Raw genomic sequence first — 20,836 nt, 5'->3', positions numbered from 1 at the left:
GATTAATAGTTAAAACAAGTAGTTAAATGATGTATTCTTACAATTTTTCTAAATAATGGGAGTATGAAAGGGAGAACTTTCTGTGGCGTGGAAGTCACACAAGAGAAGGTCCCCTCCAACATAACTGACAGCTAAATTCTGGCAGCTAGGATATCTTCAGAAGGGCTTCTTCAGTGGATGTAAGCAACTCAGTAGGTTTGTACATGGAGATAATACGCACAGATACCATCTTAAGCTCTTTAGAATTTTAAAGATCAACACCAGGGGTTCAAATTGTGTCTGACAGGCAACTGACATCTTGTACAGTTTTTCCAGTAGAGACACCTATGGTCTCTATAACCTATGCCAAATAGTAGCCACATTTTGCCTCAGTTGTGATTTCTATTCAAGGTAGCCACACATTGAGCATATTGCAGAACAGCCTTAGCACACAGTTTATTGATATTCATTCCTCCAATTTTAAATTTTCTAATTTTCTTCCAATTCAGTTACCCTCCATATACAGTACATTTGCCATATAGTCTGAATAAATAAAGGGAGAGTACACAGCCTTGTCTTACTCCTTTGTCAGCTGAGACCTAGTCTGTTTGGCCTTATGGGGAAGGGTACGGGTTTTGCATAAGATCACAAGATGTGTTGGGATTCACAATTCTCCAAAGCACATTCCAGATCTTAACATAGTAGATACTGTTGAAGGCCTTTCTACATACAAGGAAGCATATATTAATTTCTTCTTAATGTTTTTGTGTCTCAGTTATTCAGTCTGCATCAGCAATAATGCCTTTTGCTCCCTGGCCTCTTCTAAAGCCAGCTTGAATTTCTGGCAATTCCATTTCCGTGTATAATTCTTATCTGCACTGAATGATCTTAAGCATTATTTTGCTAGCATGTGAAATGAAAGATATTTATGATTGTTTTCACACTCTATGAAGCCTCCTTTCTTTAGTATTAGTCCTTAGACAGACCTCCTCCCATCTGCTAGCCACTGGTTTGTATTCCAGATTTGCTGGAACAGTTTGGTTAGAACTAAGGACCTTCCTGAGATTATTGTCTTTCTTGACTTTGGCTGGTTTTCTTGGCATTTCCTCTGTTCTAACAATCAATTTGCTTTCCTACATTTTTTGGGGCTGCAGCAGTTTCTTTTTCATCCTTAACAATTACATTGATCTAATTCCACAGTTTCTCTGGTTCCCTATCAATGAGTTTCAGGATTTCAAAGCAATTCTTGATGTTTTCCTTAAAAGGTCGTTATCATGGACACTGGTTGGCTTGCTTCTTCTAGTTTAGCTTTACTTACTTTACTTTAGGTTGACATGGAACTCGAACATGAGCAGTTTGTGATCTCTTCCGCAGTCAGCCCCTGGCCACGTATCTGCTGTTATAACTGAACTCTTCCACCTTCTTGTACATTGATTTCTATGCATTCTGTCCGGTGATTTCCATGTATATCCATATATGTCCTGTTACTGGATTGACAGAAATTGGAAAATCTTGCTTCATTTCATTTTCTGGGACCATACAATCCAATTAAACTTTCTTCCTTAATAATTCCAGTTTTGGTATTCTATTTTCTAACCATAAACAGCACATGTTCTGTCAATTTCAGATTGGGCTTTATCATAAAATGTATCAATCTGAGGCAGAGGCATGCTATGTCCAGAGCTCATTGTCCTAGATCAGCAAATTCCATATTTGGGTGGTATAATAAAATAAAATATTAACATGTTCAAACTTTAACTTTCTTCCAAGAATCTGGTTCACCCTAATACTAACAATTAACCAAAATGAACTAACAATGTACATGACCATTACTCATGTTTAAGTAAAGGCAATGGTGGGATTCAAATATGTGAACAACCGGTTCTCTGTAAGGATCCGCTTGCAAAAGTCCATTTTGGGTCTGGGCAACAAAAAATTAGCTACCGGTTCTGCCAAAGTGGTGCGAACCAGCTGAATCCCACCACTGAGTAAAGGTAAATAAAACCCCTCGTTCTAATCTTATATACCAATCTCAGAAATGGAAGCAGCAGGGAAGCAGCAGCCCTGTCTGTCTTATGCACTGTTGTTAAAGTTGATTGTATTGCTGAGCTAAATAAATAGCTCTTCCATAGTATAGGCATAACTTTTATCAGATGCTAGAAACCTCTGATGTTGGTATAGATATTCTCCATACAGTACCAAGCAAATAGTCTTGTCTATATAGTACTGCAAATTATGACTATAATCTGAAAACATGGATGTTGTTTACATAAGTATTATATAATGTAAAACCTGCAATTAATACATATATATTTTCACTGTACACTGGCACCACTTCTACTGGCATTGAGTCCATCAGTTGTCTGAAAACTGTATTAAATCATCTATATTTTTTAAAAAACAATTATAAAGCATTTTATTATAAACCAGTGTGGTGGCTCACCTCCCACTCGGAAGTTGAGAGTTCAATGCTAGGTAGTGGCAGATGTTTCTCTCTCAGGGTGTAAAGAGAAAATATCTGCTGTGAACTCCATGTAGGCATCAGGAAGGATATCCGGTCAGTAAATGCTCAGTTGCATTTTGTCACCCCAACTCTATCCTGAATTAAGGGATTAAAGGGTTGTAAAAAAAAAAGCAAAAGCAAAAGCATTTTATTACAAATTGTGCTATCAGTTATGCCTTTTGAAGACTAACGGTCAGAATTAAACTTTGGTTTTGAGGAAGAGACTTGCTTTTTGCGGCTTGCTTTTTGAAGCCAAATGATGAGACCTCATAGAATAGCCTTATGTTAAGATAGTAGAAAATGGAAATAAGTCAAACTGTATTAGATTTTAGGCAATTATTTGGCAGCTTGACTGTTATATAGTTTCATGACAGGCAGAAATTACAAGAGTGACATTTATTGGTATAAAGACATAGCAAATAAATGGGCAACATGTTTGTGCTGCTTAACGAAGCTCTTCCTTTCTGCAGTCCAATCACGGAGCCTGCTGTTCTATGATGAGCACGGGGGCTCCTTAGAGGAGACCTACAGCTCCTTCATTTCTGTGGAGCATCCTGAAGAGTGGGAAGCTGAAAAAAATGGGGAGGAAGAGAAGCAGCCACAAGCGGACGTGCACAGTAGCCTGGCTGTGGCTCGTGAAACAGTCAAGTATCTGAACAAAACCCATCTCACAGGTCCAAATCAGAATCGGACCAGCTCAGCTCTTACTCATTCCAAGGAAGGTTTCCATGAGAGGTAAGCAAAGTTGGGATCGTTTGTATCAAGACTTTCATTCCTATCTAGGTCTCAAATACATTTGTCTCATTTTTAACCAATTCCTATACGTAGGCATGTGTGATTGCAGGGATTGCAAACCCCAGCAGCTAATCATGCTTGTTTTTTATCAAAACCTTCATTGCTTATTTCTGCCAGTCAGTCTATTATTAAAGATAAAGAACAGGCTGGACTTTCTCATTCTCAGTTTCCAGCAGGGTAGCACTATTGATCTGCTGCAGCGGAAACAATTAAGGAGTTGCGTGGTACTTTGAGTACATGCATTATGGCAAGCTCTGTACCACAAAATCTCAAACTAGAATAAATGATTTTTCGTTCTTTTTCTACAACTGTAAATTGTCTGATTCGCCCCAAAATCTCAGGCGAGGAAGCTCTATGGACTATGGAAACCTCAATTAACAGAGAGCAATTTTCAATGTCTACCAAAATTATGTTAAAAATCAGAGTAGACACATGTTGTATGATTTAAATATATTTCACATGGATTAGATTGGCCTTCTCCAAAGAATCTCCGGAATTACTAGCCAACTCTGGCCTCTATTATTCCTGCCACCTGCTAATTATCCCTTTTTTAACCATTGCCAGGAATTGAGCTAGGGGCTCTTTGCAGACACTTATGTTCAGTTATAGCACTGAAAGACAACCTTTGCTATTCAATGTGACAGACTGTAGCAGGTATTATATCTGACACTACATGTGAGACTAGGACAATGGAAAATAAGGAAGAGATCAAGGTATTCTGAGGAACTGAAAGAATCTGCCAAAGAATCCAACCAAGTGCTGAGGGAAGATCCACTCAAAGGTCTTTGACTGGTATGAAGAGGGAATTAGAGTTGACAAAATAAATGGCTAATGTTTTGGTTTTATGTTTTTTGCAGAGATGGAACCTCCAGTGACACAGCTGAATATTTGTAGCAGCTGCAAATTCTCCGGGCCTCTTCCATCTGGATGCAGGATCCTTTTCTAGTGATATGACTGGCATTGCAATCCTTTGCATGCTTACTTAGAAGTAAGCATCATTCTTAATTCTAAGGAAGCATGACTAGGATTGCAAGATTTGGGGGAGTGGGTTGCATTACAGGTCTAAACTAACAGACTCATAAATACAACCTGGTGGGAATTATTTCTGAGTAAAATGAGCAGGCTTGCACTGTGGAAGGAGATGCCCCACCTAGACATCTCCAAGCTGGCCTTGAGTTTAACCTCTTATTCACTCATACGTAGGCCCTGGTATCAATACTGATCTTTCTGTCAGGTTTCACAACATTTTCCATAATCAGGGATAGCACCTCAACCCTCTAATGTATTCCCACTTGTGATTCCCATAGCCACTGGTTATGCTTTTCCCTGGACTGAAGTCTATCACACAAGTGCATCATTCCCAAATCATTTTTGTTTCTATGTCAGCAAAAACATTCCTGTTCAGCTACTGATTAGTTCAGTTTTTTACATAATTGTATACTTTACAATTAAATATCCAAATAAGAGGATATTTCAAAATGATACTTTTTGCTGATCAAATATGACATTACCACATGACCATGTCACATTTATGTCCAGATAAGAAAAAAAAAATAATCTTCTAAAAAGTGTTTCTCATGAATAGAAATCATAATCAATAAAAACAGTCTTTTTATCTGATGATTGGAACCACAGTCTGAAGATTTACTTCTGAATAAGGAGCTTTTCAAAAATGCAATGCAATCTTTGATATTTGTTAAGTGTTTTTTTTTTAATTTTGGCTTTTCTTTCAAATAGTCTAATAGCAGCCCATTTTAATGAGTTCCTTCTTTATCTTACACTGTTCCCTTTAAAAGATGAGATTGCCATCTGGACCAGTCTCGACTAAGAAATTTTGTTTGACCATGTCTAAAAATGTTCCTCCTCAACCAAAGATAGTGGGCATCTCAATGCCTCCCATCCCCACAGTATACATATATATATGCATTTGGAACAAATAGATCAGCATAGTTCAACAATGATTTCCATTTCAATAGTCAACATACAGAAAATTTCCCCAGCAATTCTTCATTAAAGTCCACTGGGACAAACACTACAACTTTCTAGGTACCCACTTCTTCAAAAATCTGAAACCAGCATAAAGAACCACTTCTCAACAAGTGTGTGTATCTTTGACATCCTTGTCATTAGTCATAACTTCTGAGAATTGTCCACATGTGCCTCAAATTCATATTGTTGTACAGAGACCAAAAGCAGAAATTGTTTGTACATAATGAATTTTATTTTGTATTATTGCCAACTCTTAAGATAATGTATTTTGGAGATCCTTAAGTCCTATTTTCTGTATTGTATTTTATTAAGAGTTATTGCGGGCTTTGCCTCTGTGGATTTACTCTCTTTGCAACGTACTGTTTCCATTCAGTCTAGCAGCTGATGTTTGCCCTGTTTGTTTCTAATATATCACTCTTTCCTTCTTCTCTTGGCTCTGCAGTCGCTTTCAAGCAGCAAAATTAAAAAAAGATGCAGCATCAGCTCTGTTGTTCAGATTGTTCATTATTTAACGGAGAGGTTATTAGTTTAGTAAATGTTTGTGTAGCCCCACTATCTATCTCTGAATGGTGACAGCTATGCCCTCCCATCATGAGCAGAGGTCTTCTACCAGAGCTGAAAGGGCTTCTCTGAGGGCTTGTGCAGAATTTGCATTACTGAGAAATTATGACAGCAGCTCCTCACTTCAATCTGTCTTTCCAATCCTGCAGCCACAGCCTGGTAATAATAAGCTATAATATTATGTATAATGGATGGAAGAAGTCATATTGCAGGAGACTTAATTTCACTCTTATGTGCAAAGGATATTTGCTTTCTAAAACAAATGAAAATATGTTTTCTAGTCACTGGGAAAGCAACAACAACAGAAAATGTTTTGGCACTAGCTCTGCTTTGCAATGGGAGAAGGCAAAATCTTGTTTTGATTCTGTTTTGTTCTTTTGGGGACTATACAACACTCCACAATTCAACTCTGAGCTACAGATATTTTCTTTTATTGGAACTAGTAATATGTATAAACTTCAGAGTAGCTTGCTTTTTTTAAAAAAAACCCATCTTTTTTATGTCTAGAAAAAGTCACAAGAGGTAAAGGGGTCGTCAACAGGTACTGCCTCTGGGAACTGCCCTATCGAGGCCCGTAGATAAATAGAATTTCACCCCATTGTCCCAGCAATTCCAACTAATACTGGCTTCCCATTGGTGATAGCAGCATGACTTGGGAGGAAGAAGTGGGCGTATAACTAATAACACATTATCTCTCAAGAAATCAAATGTGTCTAAGAGCTCTAAATAGTTCAATGTGGAAAAGTAGACTAGAAACTCTTTTGAGCTGTTCTCTTAAGGTACAACACCACAGCAATCTTAGGAATATTAAATTAAGAAGCTCGGCCTGCAAATAAAGACTTGCAGATCCTGCTTCAAAATATTCAAGTAATCTTTCAGCACTAAACACCCACTAATCTAAAAATATCACAGCCTCGAGGATGCTGCCAGCTTTTTCCATCATAAAATGTGAGCAAATCCTTGCAATCAGAGTACATATGAAGATTGTTTTCACAAGTTGCATGATAACCTGGTGTTCATATTTTTTTAATTTCCTGCATTTCAAGCTCAAATGAAAAAGGAAGCTTTGGTAATGATAATGAATACTCATTTTTTTTAAATGGCACTCTTCCTCTTTATAAATTTTAACATGAACAACGTTCACAGAACTGCACACAGTCATACATGTCAGAGCCCTTTGTCTGCAGGGATATGAAAACACACAGGATTAAGAACCACAATTAATTAGAAACTTTCATTTGAAAGGCCACTGAATTCCAGATCTAATCCAAGATGCTGGGCTACATTAGCCCTCAGTCTGGTCCAGCAGAAATATTTTGAATTTTTGCTCTCTTAAAATAGAAAATGTTCTTCACATCTCAAAAAGCAAGTGTAAACTGGGGAGAGAACTTAGCATGCTGGCTTCAGCAGTACAGTATTCCCATGGACAATGTAACTTTTTCTTATGTCTTTAGATCAACTTTGCTCATGCCATGGAAACTGGGGACACTTTCATTTTTGAAACAGTATACTTCCACATATGGAATAGAATAGAATAGAATAGAATAGAATAGAATAGAATAGAATAGAATAGAATAGAATAGAATATGGAAGGCACCAGGGAGTCCAACCCCTGCTCGAGCAGTAGATCCTATAACATTTCAGACTCTTTTTGAAAGCCTTCAGTGATGGAGCATCCCCAACTTCTGAAGGCAAGTTATTCCATTGGTTAATTGTTCTCACCGTTAGGAAATTTCTCCTTAGTTCTAGATTGCTTCTCTCCTTGGTTAGTTTCCTTTGGGTGCTTTGGAAAGTAGTTTGACCTCCTCGTCTTTGTAGGAGCCCCTCAAATATTGAAGCAATGCTATTATGTTACTCCTAGTCCTTCTTTTCATTAGACTAGACATGCCAATAGACTAGACATACCCAACTGCTTTTCATACATTTTAGCTTCCAGCCCCCTAATCATTTTGATAAGAGCTGTTCTGCATTTTTAATTTGGCTTCATAAATGTTTGATTACCATGAGCTTTCATCTAACTAGCAGAAGAGTTACTACAATAGGTATAAATCAGGAGGCACTACAGCATTTAAATACTGTTAAGGAAGATTTGTCCTTCTGATGAGCCCCTTTCCTCTATTGGCTCTGTACCATTGAGACCTCTGCAGGTACAATCTTTGTGGGATGTTTCATTCATAGTTTACCTTGCAGAAAACAGGGCGTACTGATCATATGTGCTGGTATGTTTTCAAAGGGACATAAGTTAATTCATATTTCAGTGCAATATACACAGTTTTGGGGAATGTTTTTGTCAAGAACAAAGAATTGATAAAGGGCACTGTACTTTAATGTGAAGTCTCATTGCTCGATTTGCTGCACATATATAGTATGATTTATAGTATCAATCTATAATATAATTTATCAGATGAACCAAATCACTGTATCAACCGGTTAATATATCCCTTATAAACCCATACTAACACAGGTTATGGTCACAATAGATAGATTTGCTAGGCAATAGATAGATTTGCAGTGAAATCAATCCTTATTGTTGTAAACAAATTTATATTTTAGTGTAATGGATGAACAGGAATGTGCTTCAACAAACCATGGTTTAGTGTAAACTGTAAACTCCACCAATGGTATTCCAAAATTAAACATAGGCTTTCATATTTAGAATAGAATAGAATAGAATAGAGCAGAGCAGAGCAGAGCAGAGCAGAGCAGAGCAGAGCAGAGCAGAACAGAACAGAACAGAATAGAATAGAATAGAATAGAAGGGACCTTATAAGTCATCTAGTCCCCCACCCACCCAAGCAAGAGTCCCTATACCATTTCTACACCAGTCCAGTCTCTTCTTGAAATCTTCCAGTAATGAAGCTCCCACAACTTCTGAAGGTAATCTATTCCATTTACAAATATTGTTATGGTACTTGTAGTTTTAAAGTATAATTGTCCTCCATTTGTTATTTAGTTGTGTCTTATTTGTTTAGCTAAGTTGCTTGCTAGAAATTTATTTTATTTATTTTATATCCTTTTATTATTTTTATAAATAACTCAAGGCAGTGAACATATATAATACTCCTCCTTTCATTGTCCCCACAACAACAACCCTATGAGGTGGCTTTCATGGCTAAGGCGGTATTAGAACTTATGGTCTTCCAGTTTCTAGCCTGGTACCTTAACCACTCTTATATTAATTTAAATTTACATTGGTTAAAGTGTCCTGTAACTCAGGTAATATAGAGAGAAATGTCAACACTAGGCCACATTACAATTCCCTTATTACCTGCACCCAAATGTGAGATCCAAACAGTTCTCATTCCTAGAATTCACATCCAAATGCTCCAATTCACTATTCAAGTGCTATTTTTTAAAAAAAAAAATACCTCATCCAGGTTTTTTTGTTTGAGCCATTACAGTTTCCATGTGCTGCTGCACATACAGCGTCTGTGGTTGAATGATGTGCCTACAGTAACTGTGGTTTAATGAACTCAATTCTTCAAGCTTATGTGACACACTGAACATTATTTACATAAGCTGTATTTTCACAATGCAAATTGTGATTGGCCAATTTATGACACGCAAACCCAGACAATGAGTTTTGGAGATGCAATATTCTCACATTTATTTATGGGTGCTGCTAGGGGAAAGTTCCACAATAGGTAAAGTTGGATTGTTTCTAGACATCTCCAAATTTACTAAAGGAAGAATAAAAGCTGGTTTGTGGATCAGATTGATTTATGAAGTTCACCAGAAAACAAACAAAGCTTGATACTAGGAACATGTTGTATCCAGGTTGAAAGCACTACGCTTACTGCCAATTGTTTATTGAACGTAATTTATGGCTTTAAACTGGAGCATGTGAAAAGGACCTTATGTCAGAATAGCTAAAGAACCATCTGTTTTAGCATGAACCTTATATGGGAGTTTAAATGTTTATATGTTACTTTATTGTTCATCCCCATGAGTATTCTGTGGATAAAAAGATGAAAAATAGATCACAATTTTTTTTTTAAAAAGGATCAAGGAGAAAATAGCAGGAAGGGGACCTAAATCTTAGTTTCCTGAACAGAACTGTTTTTGGGTTTTCAACCTCCACCTAATATACTAGAGAGGAACAAAATTAGCTTACACCTGATTCACAAATCAAAAACTGGCTAAGAAAAGCCATAGCAGCCTAGCATCAGCTGCTGCCCATAAATACATGACCATTGATCATTATGTTTCTAGCACCGCCTACTAGATATGAAGTACATGCCTCATACTTGCAATATTTAACGTGGTAAAAAGAAAGCCCATCCTATTTTGCGGATATGGTTTCTTGTGGAGAAGCCACGGGGCAAACATTAACTGGCTTTTTGGGGAACAATTTTCAGCAGTCATGTGATTTTAAGTATCATTTGGAAGAAGCTTTTTGCCAGCTTCTCATTCAAAGCCAAACTCCCACACCTGTGAATGATCTGGTGGTTATTTCCCCAATTAGGATTTCAACTGTCACGAGGGCAGGGCTCAAAGGTTGTCCCGTGACTGCCCTGTCAGCTGGGAGTTTTACATTCTGAGCCCAGGGCTTCTCATCCTGCCAAAGATTTGTGTTTACATTGTCTTATGGGAGCAGATGGAAGGCCAGTTTTATTTCACTTCCCTCTCAACACTTAACTTCTTTGCTCACAAGGGGATGTCACAACACCACTTTGTCTTCCTCGTTCCTGAGAAATATAAAGGTTGCAGGATGAAAACACACAATAATCATACTTGCTTTTTTGCTGCTCCTCGCCCTCCTCCAACTCCAACTAGGTTCCTGCAGAGGAATTACCAACTGACTGAAAAGAATTTGGCTCCAGTATCTTTTGCAGCAGTTTAATTTTCAGGGATCAGCACAGATAAATTTTCACATCCTACTGTAGAAAGAAATTATATTGCTCTTAAAGACATAGAAGCAGGCCAGGTGATTTTCTTTTGATCAGTTGGCAATTTTTAAAAAAATTTAGTAATGAACATCATATAGCTGCAGTAATTTTCTGTGTGCTTACTTAGCTCCACAATAACTCGGCTTGTCGCCTTCACTTTGCACTGTTCTTTTGTTGCATTAAGACATTTTTATTCTTAGCTTCCTAAGTTTTTTGGAAAGGTGCTTGACAATCCTGTTCCGTCTGACTTCTTATACGCTGCAGAATGCTGAAAGCTGGAAACAGATAATCATATCCCTTACCTCCCAGCTCTTAGGTGTTGAATACAGTTCAAATGTTATTGCCCATGGTGGGCACAGCCAACCCACTTTGCCTCTGATGAATTCATTGTGCAATTTAGCTTCCATTTCAAAACTTAGCAAAAGATTGATTGCGTTTGACCTTAAAGGTGGGTGGGAGAACTAAGATTATTTGGCACCACCATTCTACCTCATTGAACTTTCTTAAAATGTGTGTTTAATGTTTGAGGGGGCATGCTTGGAACACGTATACATATTTAATGTTTTGGAATAGTACAATAAATAAAAGAGTGAACAGAGAAGAAAAGGGTGTATGTTGGTGCCCAACCAGCAGAATGACGGATAGATTAGAAGAAAGATAGGTGCTTAAAGGATGAATTAGCCCCTTTTGATGTTTCTCTTAGCTGTTGAATATTTTGGCCAGAGCCAGGCTACATAATTTGGGATATCACTGGGTTCCTGGAAGCCAGCAAACTCCCCACCCCAATTCATGTATTTTATTCTTCTAACTTTTTAAAAAAAGCAAATGGGAAACCAAATAAGTAAATTTTCCACTCTTCAAGCAATTGCTTTCCTTAACTTTTAACTCAGAATACATTTATAATCCTATAATAAATCTTTGTTGCAGTTGAAGAGAACTGATCCTCCATTTCAGATCTTTTTTTGACTAATCCTCTAATTTTTAACTCATTTTCCTCTTTAAAAAGCAATGTGACTGTGAAGGAGCACTGGAACAATTTCCCTCCCACTTACATGCCAGTTGAAATGGTGATGGAGTCCTGGTTGCCAGGCAATTTAACTGTGTTTTTTTTTCTTCCACTCAGTTTAGATCTAGAAGTTAGAGGGCAGATTGGAAAGAAGTGAACTTGACTTCTCAGCAAAGAGGGAATTTCAAGAGCACTGAAATGGGATCTCCAATCCAAATCATGAATGGCAACATTTCAAGCTGATCCATGTCCTTGAAGTTCAGGATATTTCTCTCTTGTTTGCTGTTATTTCACTGGCTAAAGCTAGTAATATTTTGATTCTGTAATCAACAGTCACTCCCAAAATATACCAAGAAAACAGATCTTATGCTTATTAATGTGGAACCTATATTTTGCTCATTGGTTTATGTATATAAATTTATGTTTGACAGTACTTAGAATTTATCCCAATCCCAAAGGATTGTCAGTGACATATAATATCAAACAAAAAGAAAACAATCTCTAATAAATAGCTAAATTGAGAAAACTATTAAACTTTAAAAATATTGACCATAAAACCTAAGGTGAGACCCAAATAAAACCTAAGATTGGTACCCTCAACTGAATCTAAAAGGACATTGAAATAAAACAACTTTAACCTGTTTATGAAACTGCAGCAAGTTGCATTTTATTTATGGTTTGCTTAATGTTCCAATTCAGCTGCATTATTTTTCTTAATGCACAAGGTATTGCTGCAATTTTCAGCGTACAAATCACCAAATATCCAAGTCACAACTTCCATCCCTGGCTGGGAAATCTGAAAATTATAGTCATAACACATCCAAGTCAAGGAAGGTTGATCTAATACATGCTACTTTAAGCCTCAACAGTTTCTGTGTAATTCCCACATGGTCATCCATCCATACTGTACAGAGAGTCCTTGACTTATGACCACAATTGAGACTGGAACGTCTGTTGCTAAGTGAGACCTTGTTAAGTGAGGTGTGCTCAGTTTTACCACCTGTTTTGCCACTGCTGTTAGATGAATCACATGGTTGCTAAGTGAATCCAGCTTCTTCCATTGACTTTGTCAAAAGTCAGTGGGAAGATTGCAAATGGCGATCACATAACCTTGGGACATTGCATCCATCACAAGCCAAGTGTCCAAATTTTGATCACATAACCGAGGAGATGCTATGGTGGTTTTAAGTGTGAGGACCAATTGGAAGGAACTTTTTTCAGCACTGTCATAATAACTATGAAAGGTTGCTAAATGCATGGTTGTAAGTCTAGGGCTATCTGTATTTCACTTCATTTGCTAGCTTCAAGTCCAGGTTTTGAAGAGACCCTGCAAATGGCCAACTCCTTTGTTAGAAGATCTCATGCTGACATGCCAAGAATGGCTAGCAACCCAGCCCATTGTTGAGTGATGGAATTTCCCCATTCCCAGGTATCCTCAGTTTCCACCTGAAACATTTGTTTCTCTGACCTGAATGAAGGGGGATTATCTGGTAAGGTCTTTTGTAACACTCCACTGCGGCCTTTATCAACTGCAGCAAGAACATCAAGGAAAGAAAATGTCACCTCCAGGTGACTGGAAATTATGCCTTGCTCTCTGTTGGTTCCTTTGCTAATTAGCTCTTGGGTGTGTTGTGCAGGTGTCAGAGGAAATGTCACAGGATAAAAGACATTAATGAAATGATGTTATGGATTAGCCCAGAGAAACTCTTAGACTTCACATACAGGTTCTCTTCCTGAGAAAAAACGAGATTATCCTGAGCTCCCGTAGAGCTTTCCACCTCCCGCATGGATAAATCGGAGCTTTGAATCAGAAATATAATTTAGATCTCTTTATTCATGAAATATTTACATTGTGAGATAACCATCTCAAGTTAAAAATAACACCTCAGCTTGCTTTGCAGCAGATATAACCTAGACCTCTTACATGATGATTTTGGATTAACTTAATTATGAGAAGACTGTTTCTAAAAGGTTTGCAGATTTTTTTTAATGGGAAATTGATGGAATTAATGTTAATTACTTGTGTAACTCTAGAATAACAGGCTTGAATGTTCTCACATGACAAATCAATAGCTACTTGATTTACACAATTTACCATTAGTTGCTATGATTTAAAATGAGCTCAGTACAAAACAATTGCTGCATATATATCAGACAAAAATGTTTTAATATGTTGCATCTATCTCGCTCTTGGAGATGCACCTCAGAAGCTATAACATTAATTCATATGATTTGTTTTTGTCCTGTTGTCACATTTCGGCTAAACCTCAACAGGATTAATATAACTACATCAATCACACTGTGATAAGATGCGCATGTTCCTCTTGGCTGCAAATTAAGTAATAAGACATCAAGAATTGTGGCATTTGGGGCTATGAGGCCAATTGAATTATCCAACAAACTTAGAAGGGAAAATTTGCATCTGATTTGCAGCAGTGGGGTGCAGATTTGTTTTTGATAAATATTTAATTAGATTCTCTTTAAAACAAAAGGGCAAAGAATACGACTTTCAGCCAATACGGTTACTTTTGTTTTGAAGTTGTTTATAACATAAGTGTCCATAATTCATTTTTCCTGTTAGTTCTTAATTCTGAATGTGTATCATTTTGTTAATATGGTATGTGTCTATACTTTTCTTCTGTTGAATAGTTTTGCATAACAGTAATTTCTTAATGATTCACTTATAAAATGGATTTATTTAAAAGGTAATGAAATAAAATTAGCTTATGGGATGACTGGAGTTTCTGGAATGCTCTTCTCACATCCCATATTGATGGGTCCTCTTGTCCAAATCTTCTTAAAACCCCCTACTAGGTTGAGAGCAGTTGCAAATTGCTCAGCATCAAAGGAGGCAGACAGCACTGCTGCTGTCATTTTTTTTTAATTGGCTCTCCTCCTGGGCTTATGAACAGCAGCCTGACAAGCAGACATTAAGAAAGCGAAATTTAAGCCAAAAAAATTAGTGCTAAAATGAGAGCTAGAAACAAAGCTACAGCTGCAAGATTCAGACTGAAATTTGATTTCAAGCTTGCCATGGGCAAATTCCTGTTTAATTCATTAAGACTTACTTGTAAGCCAATATGGATAAGGTTGAATTATTGGTTGTCTTGACTGATAGATAAATCAACTACTAGGCAAACAATCTTAGGCAGCTTTATGCTGTAGGGGATTGTTTTCAGAACACGTTTGAGTATGTTTAATTGTATTCTGATTTTATTAAGTTCTGAAAAGAAAGAAAAAATTATACATCAACTTTTCTTCAACAGCAGTTTGATTCTTATTTGTTGAACTTTGTTCAATCTCAAATATTTAAATGTCCATTTTTTAAACAAGACAACATACAAATTGAATTAAATATATGTATTTGAAATTTATAGTCCACCTTATCCTGTTTGATGCTATCGGCAGATAAAATCAAAAGAACGGCAACTTAAATGCCCACAGAAATTAATTAAATATTCAGTATGATTTAAAATGAATATGAAAACATATTTATATAACAATGCTGCATAAACAGTCACAGCCTTAACAACCAGATAAGCCAAATCATATTGCATCGGGTAATTAAATAAAAGGCAGGTGAATAATGAATCACAATATAGTTGGTGTTAGCACATTCATAACTGCAATAGAAGGAAATAAGGAGCTACGCTTTCAGCTTCATGGTCATTGTAATTGAATCTATATCAGTGGTTCTCAACCTTTTTAATGCCGTGACCCCAACCGGTCATAAGTCGAGGACTAAACCAGTCATAAGTCGAGGACTACCCAACCGGTCGTAAGTCGAGGACTTTCCCTGCCCGGGAGCGCCACGCATGCGTGGTTCCGCCCCCTGCGCCGGCCGAGGCATAGCTGGCAAGCGGCAGAGACGGAGCAGGCCGACCACCAGCTGGCCCAGCCCAAGGGAGGTAAGGCACCCACCGGAAAAGGGGGAAAAATGGCAGACAAAAAAAATGGCAGACAGCCTTGCTTGGTGACCCCCGTGAAATGGTCGATCGACCCCAAATGAGGTCCCGACCCACAGGTTGAGAACCACTGATCTATATACTTATAACTGAAGTAAGTATGTTTCTTTTTTGAAACTCGCTGAAATAAGTATATTTCTTTTTTTTTAAGCTCATCTGTTGTAATCTCTTAAAACAAGAAGATACAATAAGAAGTGAAAATTTGTTCACTTTCATTTAAGCACCAGAAAATGTATTAAAATTATCAAAAGAAATAAAAGACAGAACTTCCAAAGACAGCTTTTAGGCAAAGAATAAAGTAAGTATTTGCTGTTCATCTACAGCTCTTTCTCTGAGTTGCCTTAATATCCTATTATCCAGTTCTTGTGCTAGCAGAAAAACATATATCAACATAACATCTGCTGCATCTCAGGCACAATGTGAGTGAATGGTTCTGTCTTTATGATGCCAAGGGCACATTAAAGGCAAGGGCTGGTCGGTTCTCTCGGCTTTGTTTTGTTCCAAGATCAGCTTTGAGGAAACTGTCCATCAACCGCTCTCCTTGGTTATGATGGCAAGGGCTGGGCTATGGGGAGGTAGCAAGTTTTAACAAATACTTAAACCAGAAGCATCAACAATGGTTTGCTGATGTTTGGTAAGTGTCAAGCTCTCTTTAAATGCATCTGCGGAAAAGCATTTAGGCTAAAGCACAGCGGATTATTATACTCCTTTTTGACACAGGTTTAATGCTATATTATAAAAGAGTTAGAGCCATGTTCAAAAGCAGCCTGGAATCAACACTTGACAGGTATGGGGAAGATCAGCATTTCTTCATTTATTATGAAGCCATAAACAAGAGACCTAGTTCTTTCTTTCTCTTGCTTCCCTGGATAGCCCCCCCCCCTCTGATCAGCAGCAGCTCTTCTCTGAGCCAGTAATCAGCTTGGTCACCTGGAGTGAGGCAGAATCCAATTGGAAAGAACCAGACTTTAGATTATGTCCTAAAGCAGAATGACTCTAAAAGACAAAGCCCAGAGTTTGGAGAGAAGGATGGAGGGAGAGTAGCTGTGCCAGCTTGAAATGGCCAGGAGGGTTCGCCTTGGAAACCATCCTAATGGTTGATCAAGCCTGTTGGATTATAACCACAGCAGAACTACCACCGTTTGGTATATGTTTAAAATACAGGCTCCTATTTAACCCAGAATAGTTAAAGATGGATTTTAAAAGGCTTAGATATGGATTGAGGATGATATGAAAACAATTGAATGAGACCATGGGGAGAAAAAAGACATCTTGCTGGGATGTGCGTGTGCACATCCTAATTTTCCTAATTTGGTTCCTAAACTATTTTGCAGCAGACTATCTTCATTTGAATTAATGAAAAAGGTATCCTTTAAATAGGATACTTCTGCAACTACTGTATATGGCAGGTGGTTCTCAAGCTGTGGTCCGCGGATCTCTGGGGAGGCGTGATGTCAAAGGGGCTCCACGAAGGCTTGAAGAAATGTTATGATTTCAATCTTGAGTTAAGTCTTGGCCCCAAAAGGCTTTTAAAGGGAGTCTGTGGTGAAGAAAAAGGTTGATATAAGGTATATTGGTTAAAGTATTAGATTGATTCTTGGCAACCTTGTGGACAAATTCTTGCAGTTTTCTTGACAAGATTTCAGAAATGGTTTGCCCTTGCTTTCTTCCTAGGGCTGAGAGAGAATGATTGGGCCAAAATCACTCAGCTGGCTTTGTATCTAAAATGGGACTAGAATTCATGATATCCTAGTTTCTAGCCTACTGCCTTAACAACTACACCAAACGAGTATCTCAGGGGGTACTTAATTAGTATTACGGGAATCCAACATCAAGCTCCTTCAGTTGCTTAAGGCCAGTCTTTATTTTTTAGCTCAAACTTATGGGAATGTTATATAAGGAGAAAAATTGAGGAAATACTATTTATCTACCTTGAACTCTTCTAGAAAGGTAGAATTGAATTCTAATAAACAAGCAGTTAATTCAAACCAGTGAAAGGATAGTAGTTCTGGTTTTTTTTTCTTGACCTGCTGCTCCTGTAACATATCACAAGGCATGCCCTGGTAGGCAGAGGGCCATTTGGAGAGAAATGGCACCAGACAAAATCATCATAATGAAGTGTATAGGGAACAAGCTATGCTTGACAAATTCAATCACCTTCCTTAATAGATTCTTCAGCTCCTCGTTGGGAAGACATTGTGACTTTCAGATACATATATCCCAACAGACATATTAGTTTAGACAGGAATCTTTTTCCTGGAAATAAATTTCTGAGCAATGGATGGCTCTCTCAGCCAAGGGGAACTGTGCCATCAATAGCAGAGAAGTCCATCGTGGTGGAAATGAAATGACTGCTTTCCAGAGTATAGGAGTTTTTACTGGATTTCTAATTGTGGCAGATGTTTACCAAATGAGATTGTCCTTCTGGGCAACAGCAAAGATAATAAGGATACTGGCTTTTTAAGCTGCCCTTCTCCATCTCCAAACAAAAAAATAAAGTTTTTAGACAGTAGGTTTCACCACCCAGCAATTCTTCCTTGATTAATTTTGCAGACCTCTATTGACTATTGTCAGCAGATTATAATAATGGAGGCTATTTGTGGTATGACATTTAATGCAATCTTTCCATCAAGAACTTAAAAATAACATGCAAGGTTATTCATCTCCATCTCCCAGCTAAAATGAGTCATAATGAATATCTCAAGGTCACCCTTACATTTCATGGCTGAGAAAGGGTTGAAGACCATGCTCCTCTCCCTTTTCTAACCACTACAGTTTAGTCTATTAAGAATCCCATTGGCTGTGCCTTGCCCAAATTGCTCCGGTATCCTTTGCAGCTTTTTTGCTCCACTGCCCCACTTTCTGTGCCCAAGAATTCTCCTTCTAGACTCTAGAGCAGTGGTGGCGAACCTATGGCACGGGTGCCAGAGGCGGCACTCAGAGCTCTCTCTGTGGGCATGCGCGCCATCGCCCCAGTCCTAGGCCTTCAGCTGGGTTTTATAAAACCTTTTCGCTTTAGGCCTCTTCCGCCGTGTACAAAAAAACAAAAGGGTTCAATCAATCAGTCAATTTCAACTTCTCGCGGGAAAAAAAAGATCTTGCAAACTTGGAATTGATTGATTGAACTTTTTAGTCCCACCCAGTCTGCCGTTACCACGGCAGCCATGCCCACCCAATGGGCCACACCCACCCAATGGGCCACACCCACCCGGCACCCGACGATGCATAAGTGGGTTTTGGGTTGCAGTTTGGGCACTCGGTCTCTAAAAGGTTCGCCATCACTGCTCCAAAGGACCATTGGGAAAAGCACAAAAATGGCAGCCAGCTGGTGCCTCAACCTAATTCTCCATCTCCCCTGGCGCTGTGTGCTTTTCATGGAAAGGAAAATATTTTCTTGGGGAAGCACCCAAGCCCTGCCTCAGAGCAGCCAGAAACAAGACAAATGCTGACAATGCAATGCGGTGATTTGGTTTCAGGCAAGAGGGGAAACCCTGCAGAAACAATAGACAGACTGGGGTGGGAATTTCCCCCCCCCCCCAGGGAAGTAGCTTACCCTGCAGCTTCAGAACTACTTTTGCAGCTTTTCCACTGAGCAGCAGATTAAGTAAAAATCAGTCAATGTAACTACAGAAGACATTTGCAACCCCACTGGTTGCAAAGCAACAGATTAAAATCTACTGTTAAAATCTCAATTTTTATACCGAATTTGCATTTGAAATGTGGAATCCCTGATTAACAACTTCTGAAATAAATGCCTAATGCCATTGGCTGAGTTTCCATACCATGCTAAGCCACAATATGATTCAGTTGGTTCTGGCTTAACCATGACTACCAGATCTGAGCTGCAAAAATCCAGACAACCACAAGATGGCAGCAAAGTAAGTCTTCGCTATGATCTAGTCCTCATCCCATTTTTTTGCAGCCTGTATTTAGAAGCCTTAGTTTAGTATGCTGAGTGATTTCCAGCTTTTATGTTTCAACAGTCCTAGATTACAGTTTAGACCAGTGGTGGCGAACCTTTTAGAGACCGAGTGCCCAAACTGCAACCCAAAACCCACTTATTATTGCTGGGTGCCAGGTGGGCGTGGCCCACTGGGTGGGCGTGGGCGTGGTCATGGCAGACTGGGTGGGTGTGGCCAAGGTAGGCATGGTCACCTTGATGTTGCTTGTGGGGAGGGATGCCTGTGGGGACTGGGCAGGGTTGGGAGAGATCCACGGGATCTCTGGCAGGTGGCGCGGTGGGCAGGAGGCTCGTCCTGTGGGGTGAGGCGAGGCAGGGCGGGGGTGCCATTGTCGCAGGACAAGGTGAGGCAGGGGCCAGGGCGGCTGCTGCCTGACACCATCAGCACCCCACACACAGAGGCCAGCGAGCACATGGGGGCCGACAGTGTCCAACAGCAGCCACAGCCTGCTAGCCCCTAGACCGGCGCACTCTGGGGCTCCACAGCCTGCCACCAGCAGTTCAGAGAAGCCGCCTCTGAGTTGGCCGGCTGGCCGACAGCTGAGGAGGCGATGCAGTGAGTCGTGCCCAGGAAAAGGAGAGCATGCGAGGCCAGGAGGGATGGGATGGGGGGGAGGGAAACCAGCCATGCTGGGATACATCCGGTCACATGGGACCTCAGTGAGTTAGCGGGTGGCTGGTTAAAGAGGGATGGTTGCCAACTCTGGGGCATGGCGCGCATGCCCACAGAGAGGGCTCTGAGTGCCACCTCTGGCACGCGTGCCATAGGTTCGCCACCACTGGTTTAGACTGTTACAATTGATTGTGATTCCTAAAACTTGTTTAAGCAAGCCTGGCAAAATTGTAGTGAGGTTGCCTAGTCATCACCCTTTCCCAACTCTAAAGCACAGGGAGAAATGGACAGATGGGAGAAGGAATCACTATTTGCTTTAGTGAATATGTTCTAGAGGAGTTCCAATGAGCCTGTAATAAAGATGCCTTAAGCCTTAGGAGGAAAAAAGTACAAAATCAAAATGTGAAACCACCAGCCAAAATGGCTCCCCTGGCTTAGTATAATATGTGGATCCAACCATTGTCTATCTTAGTACCTTTCTACTTTGGTGAAAGTTGATGTAGTTTTTGGACACAAAGGGACATCATCCATCAACCTGCTGCTAAATAATTTAGGCATACAGAGACTTAGATTCC

General features: G+C 39.1%; 1 protein-coding gene across 1 annotated transcript in view; it reads left to right on the top strand.

Annotated features, from left to right (window-relative positions):
* Positions 1-5,731, top strand: part of CREB3L1 (cAMP responsive element binding protein 3 like 1) — a 45,642-nt gene extending 39,911 nt beyond the window's left edge. The window contains exons 10-11 of the mRNA XM_015819287.1: positions 2,953-3,217; positions 4,135-5,731. Of these exons, the coding sequence (XP_015674773.1) occupies positions 2,953-3,217; positions 4,135-4,171 (302 nt within the window). The 3' untranslated portion in view covers positions 4,172-5,731. The remainder of the gene's footprint in view (positions 1-2,952; positions 3,218-4,134) is intronic.
* The last annotated feature ends 15,105 nt before the right edge of the window (positions 5,732-20,836 follow it).

This window comes from Protobothrops mucrosquamatus, unplaced genomic scaffold, assembly GCF_001527695.2.
Source record: "Protobothrops mucrosquamatus isolate PMUCROS unplaced genomic scaffold, P.Mucros_1.0 scaffold886, whole genome shotgun sequence".
Classification (NCBI taxonomy): domain Eukaryota; kingdom Metazoa; phylum Chordata; class Lepidosauria; order Squamata; family Viperidae; genus Protobothrops; species Protobothrops mucrosquamatus.
The sequence above is the reverse complement of the archived record's forward strand: the minus strand, read 5'-3'. Positions and strand labels throughout refer to the sequence as shown.